This window comes from Microtus oregoni, unplaced genomic scaffold (assembly GCF_018167655.1).
Source record: "Microtus oregoni isolate MIOR12 unplaced genomic scaffold, Mior012 000006F_ref0000085, whole genome shotgun sequence".
Lineage (NCBI taxonomy): Eukaryota > Metazoa > Chordata > Mammalia > Rodentia > Cricetidae > Microtus > Microtus oregoni.
Window position 1 is genome coordinate 48,260,087 of NW_024543065.1, and position 10,806 is coordinate 48,270,892.

The window sequence follows — 10,806 nt, forward strand, 5'->3', positions numbered from 1 at the left end:
ATAACTTAAGAATATCTGTTCTTTCAAACTTATTGCCAAAAAAAAACCCACTGGAAAGTATATATATAAATATATAAACCTAGAAAGGCTGTGGTGGACCACAGCTTTAAACCCAGCACCCAGGAGGCAGAGGCAAGTGAATCTCTAAGTTCAAGGGCAGCCTGGTCTATAGAGTGAATTCCCAGACAGCCAGGGCTACACAGAGAAACCCTATTTGGAAAAACCATATAAATATAAACCCAGCTGAGGTGTAGCTCAGTTTTTGCATTTTCTGCTTCCTTTTCTGCTAATACTTCCCCTTCAGGCTTCTCCATGCAACTCACTTTTTCTTTGTTTTCCGTTCAAATATTATTTTACTGAAGCAATTGCCTCTGACTTTGCTTCTATAAACAGCATCCCTTCACACCCTCCGTATCTGTCTGTGTTTCTCCAAATAGCAGACAATATTGCTTAGTATTTTTCTCCACCATGCATAGAAGCAACCCCAAACCCTAAGACTTTTGTGCTCCCAAGGGTAGTGCTGGCCTAAGGATAAAGGAGGAAAATCTGAAAGTATATAAGATCTACCATTTACTGAGCAAGCAGTGAAAAAAAAAAGTTTATATATTTTTTGAGACCGATTCTCATGTAGTCTAAGCTAGCCTCCCCTATGTAGCTGAAGATGATCTCCTGCCTCCACCTCCTAAATTCTGGTCATCCAGACTTGTACTCTTTGGTGCTGAGGACAGATTCCAAGGACTCTTGTAAACCAGACAAACAAGGGGCACTGAAGAGGGAGGCTCCTGTGACCGGATGGAGGGGAGGAAACAACCTGGCAGTAAGACAGGGAAAGGGGGAGGAAGGGCTGTAGAAACCATGGCAAGGACTTGTGAAGTGAGGGGGAGGGGAGCCATGGAAGGAGTCTGAGCAGAGGAAGGACTTTGGATAGGATCTGGCGCCCATATGAAAAACAGACAGTAGGGAACTGTACTGGGGTTCTCTAGAGTAGGAGAACTTATAGGATGAATCTCTTGCTTTTTTGGGGGGGTTGTTTGTTTTTTGAATCTCTTTATAGTATATAGAAGGGGATTTATTACAATGACATACAGGCTAGGGTTTAGCTAATCCAACAATGGCTGCCTATGATTGGAAAGTCCAAGAATCCAGAAGCTGCTCAGGTCACAAGGCTGGATATCTCAGCTGGTCTTCAGTAGATGCTGGAATCCTGAAGAAGTAGACTCTAATGCCAGTGAAGGAATGGACTTGTGAGCAAGACTAGAATAAAGAGGCAAAGATCAAAAGCTTCCTTCTTCCAAGAGACGGTATGGTCCAGATTAATGGTGTGTCTTCCTGCCTCAGGATCCAGATTAAAGGTATGAGTCTTCCCTCTTCAAGATCCAGATCGAGGCTGGGCTGTGGTGTGCACACCTTTAATCCCAGGACTCAGGAGGCAGAGGCAGGCAGATCTCAGAGTCTGAGGCTAGACTGGTCTACAGAGCAAGTTCCAGGAGAGCCAGGACTGCATAAAAAAACACTGTCTATAAAAACGATAGATAGATAGATAGATAGATAGATAGATAGATAGATAGATATAGATTTAGAGTAAAGGCATGTGTCTTCCTACCTTGAAGGTAGACCAGAAGTGAATCCACCCACTTCAAACCAATCAAAGTATTATCTCACAGGTATGCCTTCCATTTCTAGATTATAGTTTACTCTAAGTTGACAATCAGGAACAGCTATCTCAGAAACCAAGATGAGAAAAAGAAGACCAGGGTAGTGACCCCAGAGCAGTGAGGTGTGATGTCAGCTGGGCCAGTGAGATGGGAGAGGAGATGGTGGAGATTTGAGCCTGAGCAACTGGAAGTGTGACCACTGAGATGAAAAAGATGGGAAAGCACGGCTCCATAGCTGTTGCGCATCCTTGCTCCAAGATGCTTGGGATCAGAAGTATTTCAGATTTCTTTCAGATTCTGAAATTTATATATATATATATATATATATATATACATTTATATAATAAGATACCGAGATACCTTAGAGATATGACGCAGGCCTAAACACAGAATTCACCATTTCATATATCCCTACTCATAGATCCCTATTTTTCTTTTGCCATGATGAGATACTATGACCGAGGCAACTTATAAAAGAAAGCATTTAATCAGGGACTCGCTTACAGTTTCAGAGGGTGAGTCCCGTCCATAGACATCATGGCAGGAAGCATGGCAGCAGGCAGGAGGGCATGGCACTGGAGCAGTAGCTGAGAGCTTACATCTGATTTGAAAGCAGGAGGCAGAGAGAGAGAGAGAACTAACTGGGGATAGTGTGGGCTGTTGAAACCTCAAATCCATCCCCAGCAGCACACCTCCTTCGATAAGACCACTCCTAATTCTTCCCGAACAGTTTCACCACCCATGGACCAAGTGCTCACATATATGAGCCTATGCAGGCTATTTTCATTCAAACCACCACAAGCTTAAAGGTAATTTTTATACCATAGTTTGAGGGGGCTGTAGGTGCCCAGGGGGGCCAGAGGAGGGCATTGTATCTCCTGATACTGAAGTTACTCTGTGGGTGCTGGGAATTAAACCCAGGTCCTCGGGAAGAAGAGCCAGTGCAAACTGGAGAGCCATCTTGCTAGTTTCAGGTTTTGGTTTTGGAGACAGAGTCTCCTGTAGCATAGGCTGGCTCAGACTCACTAAGTAGCTGAAGATGACCTTGAATTTCTGATCCTCCTGCAGCTACCTCTTGAGTGTTCTAATCGTAGGCACGAGTCACCACACACCCTCAAGTCTCTATTTGAGACCTGTCATAAGAGGTCTTGTTGTGGGATTTTTCATTTGTTCTTCTAGTATGCATTCAAACAGGCTTGAGGATGCAGCTCAGTTGGTAGCTACTGCGCAAGGCTCTGGCTTCCATCCCTAGCACTGAATAAACTGGGTATGGTGGATTGACTGGGAATCAATCCACTGGGATCCCTATAATGCCTGATATCTGCATGAAACTCTACAGTTGGAGTATTCTATCTAGATTACCGATCAACTCTGTCCCGCCAGCTGCTCCCCAAATAACCGCACAGAAACTTAATATTAATTATTAATGTTCAGCCGATAGCTTAGGCTTGCCCCCAGCCAGATCTTACAATTTAAATTAACCTATTTCTATTAATCTATGTGCGACCCCAGGCTCTGTTACTTCATCTAGGAACTTCCCATGTTGTTTCTTCCATGTATGGCTCTCAACTCCTCCTCCTTCCTGGTGTTCTCTCTGCCCCAAAAATCCTGCCTAGCTATTGGCCAATCAGTTTTTTATTAACAATGAGAGCAACATATCATCATAGTGTACAAAAGGATTATTCCACAGCAAAACTGTTTGGGGAGGATTAGAAGGTATGACTTTGTTGAAGGAGGTAAGCCACTGGGGTAGGACTTGACCTTTTAAAAGCCCACACCAAGCCTCCTAGTCTGTCTGTCTCTCTCTCTCCCTGATGCCTGTCTGCCTGTCGATCAGGATATAAAGCTCTCATCTGCTACTCCAACACCATGCCTGCCTGCTTTCTGCCTTGATTACGAGCTAACCCTTTAAAACTGTAAGCAAGCCCACAACTAAATCTTTCTTTTGTAAGAGTTGCCTTGTCATGTTGTCTCTTCCCAGCAAGAGAAATAATTAAGACAATGGACAAATGGGGCTGTGGTGGTGCACACCTTTAGTCCCAGCCCTTGGGAGGCAGAAGCAGGTGGATCTCTGTGAGTTCGAGGCCAGCCTACTCTACAGTGAGAGTTCCAGGACAGCAGAGGCTACACAGAGGAACCCACCAAAAAAAAAAAAAAAAAAGACACTGGACATGACAGCTTATTCTTATAATCTCAACACGTGGGAGGTGGAAACAAAGCGTTAGAAATTCAAGGTTGCCTTCAGTTCCATATCAAGTTTTAGGACACCCTGGTCTACATGAGGCCTTGTTTCAAAAAAACAAAACAGTTTTGGATTTTGGAGCATCTTGGGTTTTGTTTTCCATGTAAAGTACTGTATTTGTGACTTTCTGTTGCTGTGAGAAAAACACCACGACCCAAAGCAGCTATGGAAGAGTTCATTTTAGCTTCAGTTTCTAACAAGGTGTCCATGATGGCGGGAGAGGCATGGCAGCAGGCAGCCAGAGCAGGGAGGTCACACTTTCAGCGGCAAATGGAGCCAACTGGAAGTGGAGCAAGGCTGTGGACTCTCAAGCTGCTGCCAGTGATGGACTTCCTCCAGCAAGACTCCCCAAACAGCATCAACTGGGGATCAGGTGTTCAAGTATGTGTGCCTGTGGGGCACATATCTTTCAAACTACCAGACCAGATGGGGGCGAATGTTGAGAGAGAATTTAGAGAATTTAGACATTAGTATCAAACATTTGGAAGACAGGGAGCCAGTGTCCACATCAGGCTGTTTACAACCACCTGTAATTCCAGCTCCAGGAGATTGACACCCTCTTCTGGCTTCCAAGGACACACACACACACACACACCACAAAGTAAAAAAAAAAAAAAAATGGAAAACAGCTCATATAGGAGCTGTAATGATCTGTTCTGTCTCTTTAAGAGACAAGCCCCTCCCACTCCCTCCCCTGTCTGCTGAGGCCGGCTGATCTTCAGCTTCCAGCCTGAGTTCTTTCTCTTTTCTGTCTCCCTTTCAAAGAGACAGCTTCTGCCTCTCCCCACTTCTCCCCTTCCCCTTTCTGTCTCTCCCTTCTCTCTCTCTTCTCTCCTTCTTTCTCTAACCTTACTCGGCATGGCGTACCTAGCCATGTCTCTGTCTCCTGCCCATCATAGTGTGTCTCTCTGCCCTGAACCAGCCACTGCTCGGGGACCTGCAGCCATCCCTGCCTGGGACTGGCTGCTCTCAGAGCCTGCTACCTGTGGCCACATGGCCCACTGCCACCACTGGGGGACCTGCAGCATTTCTGCTGCCTGCTACCTCCAGGGATCCTGCAGCATTTTTGATTTTTCCATTACAGGAGCCAAATCAACATAATCATCAAAAGAAAACAGAAAAAACTAAGCATTTTTTTAGTCTTGCAAAGAACTACTTTTTTGTTTTGTTTTGTTTTAAGAAATCCTTTCTCTGTGTAGCCCTGGCTGTCCTGGAACTCACTCCGTAGACCAGTCTGACCTTGAACTCAGAGAGATTTCACCTGTCTTCTTCTTCCAGGAGCTGGGTTTAAAGGCATGTACCACCACCACCCAGCAAGCTACATTTTTTAAAAAAGAAAATTAAAGGAACTCAATGGCAAACCTGTAGCTAAGTAGGAAGCCCCCACCCACTGCCAGCACCTGCGCATGAGACAAGCAGTTCTTGGAAAGTCACCGAGTTGTGATTTCACTGGAAAGGAAATCACTGTTCTTACAGCCACCAGGAGCGGACACCTAATTTCCACGACAAATACGGAAATGCTATGTTAGCAGCTGGAGGCCTCTTCTGTATTTCTGCATGGACATATACAGCAACACAAAATGGAGTAGAATGGAGCCTGTCACCTGTTGGCAGAGTCACCCCTAAGGAATGGAGAGATCAGCAGTCATGTCAACTGGTGCAATGGTCAAGGAATTGTTTCAAAACCAACCTATAAGTGATCCCAAGTCAAAGAATCATGTATTCACCAAAATATGGCATAGTGAAGAAAAAATAAAGTACCTTTGAAATCTTCACAAAAAAAAAAAAAGAAAGAAATTAGCAGAAGCCGGATGTGACAGGAGTGAACATTGACACCTATATTTATGTGAGAGGTTGGGGAAGGAGGCCTGCTAGGAGCCTCAGCTAGAGAGACAGCAGCAGTGTCTCAGAAAACAGATTTACAAAACACACAAATAGGGGCTCCAAGACAGTTCTGGGGCTAAGATATTTGCCACACAAACAGGACGTGTCCCCAACACGCATGTGAGAAAGCAGGCACCATCTCATACACCTGCAGATCCAGCACTGAGAAGCCAGACAGGAGGATCCCCAGAGCTTGCCTTTCAAGCAGTCTAGCTCAATCAGTGAGCCCCAAGTTCATGGAGAGACGGTCAAAAAATAAGACAGAGGGCTGGCAAGGTGGCTCTCAAGAACTTCAGGTAAACCTGATGACCTGCGTTCAGTTCCTGAGACCCACAGAATGGCAGAAGAGAACCAACTCCTGGAAGTTGTCCTTTACGTACTACAGTGTGGGTGGCAATGTCACACACATACACACACACTGATAAATAAATATAAAAAATTATTGGGGGGGGGCGCTGGAGAGATGGCTCAATAGTTAAAAGCACCCATTGCCCTTCCAAAACACCAGGTTCAATTTCCAACACCCTCACAGCAGCTCACCAACTGTCTGTAACTCCAGATCTGACACCCTCACACACACACACACACGAACACCAATGTACATAAAATAAAATTTTGTAAATATTTTTTCATTTGTTATTTTGTCTTTTTTTTTTCTGGAGTTGAGGACCAAACCCAGAACCTTGTGTTTGCTAGGCAAGCACTCTACCACAAGATTTTTTTTTGTAAGGTAAAGAATGCTAGAAGAAGACACCCTCTGTGAACCTCCACCATCCTCTGTACACACCCGTGCCTGCACGAAGACTTCACACACAGACATGTCCGTACACGTAAACAGAAATCATAGGGTGTGGCACCATAGCTGAGGAGATGTGAGCAAACATCTTCTCACTCCAGATGGGGAACTGATGTCAGCCCAAAGTAAGGGCACCACTAAAGTCCAACTCGGTGAACCTCCATCACAGGAGGACGGCCCCAGCATGAGTGATGGTTTGTGAAGGCGAGAGAGACCCAGGTCAGAGAGATCTCTTCTCAGCAGCCCTCACTGTTTAGTTTATATAAGTTGTTGTCCTACTTCATCAGCCTACGGGAACCTCAGCTGAAGAATTGCCCCCTTCAGATTGGCCCGTGGCTGTGTCTGCAAGAGATGGTCTTGATCAATGTGAGAGAGCTGAGTCCACTGTAGTCCATCCTTGGGCAGTTGACCCTGGGCTGTATCAGGAAGCCGTCTGAGCATGACCAAACAGCTAGCAAACAGATAATCTTTCTCCATGGTTCTTGTATTCAGATTCCTGCCCTGACTTCTGTCAATCATGGATTTTGTTCTGAAAGTGTAAGCCATATAAACTTTTCCACCTCTGAATTGCTTTTGGCTAGAGTGCTTTATCACAGTAGCAAGAAGACTAGAACACTTGGAAAAAATGGGACCTGGTGTGTGTACTCAGTTTCAGGAACACCCTGAGACTTGTGAGTTGTTTACTCCCTGACTCTTAAGGATTATTTCTTGTTTCAATTTGGAGAAATTATTATGTAACAGTCTGGACGAGAGAAAGTTTACAATAAGCAACAGCCAGTATCTTTAACATCAAGAGATTTTATGTATAAATGCACAGAAATACATTTGGAAACTGTCATGAAAGTTCTCCTTCATTTCTTAAGACCAAAGAATAGAAGTGTGTCTTATAAAAAAAAAAAAAAAACAGAAAAGGCCTGTTGAAAAGGCTCCCCGGTCCCAGTAAATTAACCAGAAATTCTTTGAACTTTGCAGACAGCTATCTATATTGTTCAAGGAGGTCTGGGGGTGGAGCTCAGTACAAGGACATCTGCCTAGAATCCCCCAGTGAAGGGGAAGCATGTTGGAAGCATGGCTGAATACTGAGGCATCTGCCTGGAATCCCCGGTGTGGAACCAAGGATGTGGCTCAGTTGGTAGAGTACTTGCTTAGCATGCATGAAGCCCTGGGTTTGATCCTCAGCACACATAAATCAGGTGTGATGGTGCAGGACTGTAATCCCAGCACTCAGGAAATGTTGAAGATCATCCTTAGCTACATATCAGGTTCAAAGCCAACCTAGGCTATATGAGACCCTATCTCAAAAAAATTAAAAAAAAAAAAAAGAAGCCGGGCGGTAGTGGCGCACGCCTTTAATCCCAGCAGTCGGGAGGCAGAGGCAGGTGGATCTCTGTGAGTTTGAGGCCAGCCTGGTCTAGAAGAGCTAGTTCCAGGACAGGAACCAAAAAGCTATGGAGAAACCCTGTCTCAAAAATTAAAAAAAATAAAAAAAAAATAAATAAATAAAACAAAGGCAAAACCCAAGGATTTGTGGAGGAGAGTTGGTGGACACAGTATACCATAGGTGTTAAAATCCTGCAAACCTTAGGTAAGGGTGGGGATCTATTCAATGTACAATATATATCTCTATGACATTTTTTAAATAAAATTGCTTAAAGATCTTTAAAACAAACTAACACAAAAAGGCACTGGCAACATCAAGGAGCCCACAAGACGAGTTGAGAAAATTAGAATTGAGACAGAGAAAATCCAATAATTTCTAAGTCATGGGATGAGATAAGACTGAGGAGCTTGGGGTTGGCGAGACGGCTCAGCAGCTGAAGGTGATTGCAGCCAAGCCTGACGACCTGAGTTCAATCCTTAGCACCGTCCTCCAACCACATTACCCCACCCCTTCCTGACACATAGTAAACAACTAAACATAAGACAACAATTTAAAAAATGGAGTAAGTCCAGCTCTCACCTTTGGGGAATTTATAATTAATATGGGCATTTGTGTTAAAGAGACTGTAAGACAGGAGGAGCCCTTGTCCCTGGGCAGGATGCAAGTCAGGGAGGGCTTCTGGGAGGAGGCACCCAGGGGCAAGGCTTTTTCACTTGCTCTGCCTGCTTGGAATAGCTACCCAGATTTAAACGTGGATCTTCTCTCCATTATTCAGATTTTGGCTCAGTCATAACGTTTTTCTCAAGGTGCTAGCCGGGCTGACCGAGGCTGCCCCACCTTGTGTGTGCCTGTGTGCACACACACGTGTGTATGGGGGGTTAGCCTACAGTCAAGGTTGGATATCCTCACCTGGAACTCACTATGTAGATCAGGATAGCCTAAAACTCACAGAGATCCACCTGCCTCTGCCCCCGAAGCGTTATCATGAAAGGTGTCACCACCATGCCCGCTTCACTCTATTTCTCGAGACGAGTCTCTCACTGGAGCTTCTCGTTGGCCTAGACAGGCTGGGCAGAGGACCCCCCCCCAGGAACCGTCTATGCCCTCAGTGCTGGGTTTATAGGCGTGCTGCCATACCCAACTTTTGCGTAGGTGCTGGGGCCCTCCTTAGGGTCTATGAAACATCTCACCCCTGACATTTTCCACAGCCTTCTGCTTCTTCCTATCTGTCTTCCTCTACAAAGTGCTGGTTCCTGGGGGCAAGAATTGGTTCAGGCCACTGCCACAACCAGCACCTGTAGATCAGGGCTTGGCACAAGCCAGTGCACAATGAATGTTTATAAAATGAAGAACAAAAAACCGTCGCGGAGCTCCTGGATCCAGCTGTGCCTGAAGCTGCACAATTGTGAAATGGCCTAGGAAATTCAAATTCCTCTTGCCTACACAGCCATCTCAGACATCACTTCATGGCTGGTGGATACCTTGCTCGCCACACTTTCCTCATCCTGTGGATCCCTCAGGGCCCAGTGGCATGCAGCCTGGAGTGACTGGCGGAGTTGTTTCCTTCCAAAATACAAAAACATTATGGGATTGAGAGCACTGTGAGCAAGGGCCAGGCCTGAAACCAGAGGCTCAGCCTCCAAGACCCGGGCAAGGAGCAAGGAGAATGGCGCAGCCACTGCAATTATGACCTTCAGGATGTGGTAAGGGGTCCAGCAGATGAAAAAGCCAACCACAACAGCTGTGCCCAGTGGCCAGTGACGTCGGGTCAGTTGCCATTGGAGGATGCCGTGGCAACTGGCCATGAACACCAATGGCCCCAAGAAGCCAAAGAGAAATCGAACGGCGGTGATGGTGGCCTCTGCAGCGACAGAGTGCCCATAGTCTATACCGCACAGAAGCCGTGGAGGGAAATGCTCCTGATACAGCTTACGGTAGACAGCAGAGGGCACCGTTAGCACCAGGGCCAGCATCCAGGAAGAGACCTGGGCCACCCGCACCCCGAGTGTCCGGTGATCAGCAGTCTTCCAGGAGGGCCTGAAAGCCAGTAGGAAGAGGTCAGCGCTGAGGGCAGTCAGGAGCAGCACACTGGAGTACATAGACAGGACAGTGACCGAGGGCAACAGCCAGCAGCCTGCTGACCCATATGGCCAGTGACCCTTCTGGGCGATGGGCACAGCCAGGAAGGGCAGAGACACACAGCAAAGCAAGTCAGCCACGGCCAGGTGCAGGAACCAAGAGGCCCCAAGCCTGTGGCAGGATTCTTTCCAGGTCACCCAAGCCACCAAGATATTGCCTGGCACACCCACCAGGAAGATGGCTGCATACAAAAGAACCAAGGCTATGAGGTAGACATCACTAGATAAGCATTCGCCATCTGGGCAGTCTACGGGAACGTCCGGAAGGTCGTGGTAAAGATCGTAATCATATTCATAATCATGTTGGTAGATGGTGGTATGGTTCATCATCCTGGCCCCAGACACCTGCAGGAGACAGACAGGCAACAAGTCAGTGGGAACACTTCAAGAGCCTTGCTGTTCTGGGCCGGGCTGGCCCAGCGACACCAGACTAGAGAGTCCAGTGCTGTGATGTTAGGCGCCTGAACTCCAGGGTTCCTGCATTCTGTGATACTTATTATCAACTGGCAACCTGACAGATTCTGGAAGCATCTTGGAGATGGGGTCAGCCTTTGTTGTGCTGATATGGGAAGACCCATGTTAATTGTGGAAAGGACCCACCTGGGATCCTGGACTGTATAAATGGAGAAAGGGGGCCAGAAAGATGGTTCAGCGAGAGAAGGTGCTGCCACCAAGCCTGATGACCTGAGTTCAGTCCCTGAGACCCACAT

At 46.4% G+C, this 10,806-nt stretch overlaps 1 protein-coding gene across 1 annotated transcript; it reads right to left on the reverse strand.

The window, feature by feature from the left end:
- Positions 1-9,189: 9,189 nt before the first annotated feature.
- On the reverse strand, positions 9,190-10,431 carry C5ar2 (complement C5a receptor 2). The gene has a single exon (XM_041653255.1). It carries the CDS (start codon positions 10,424-10,426, stop codon positions 9,398-9,400), a length of 1,029 nt encoding a protein of 342 aa, XP_041509189.1. The 5' UTR covers positions 10,427-10,431; the 3' UTR covers positions 9,190-9,397.
- Positions 10,432-10,806: the final 375 nt, after the last annotated feature.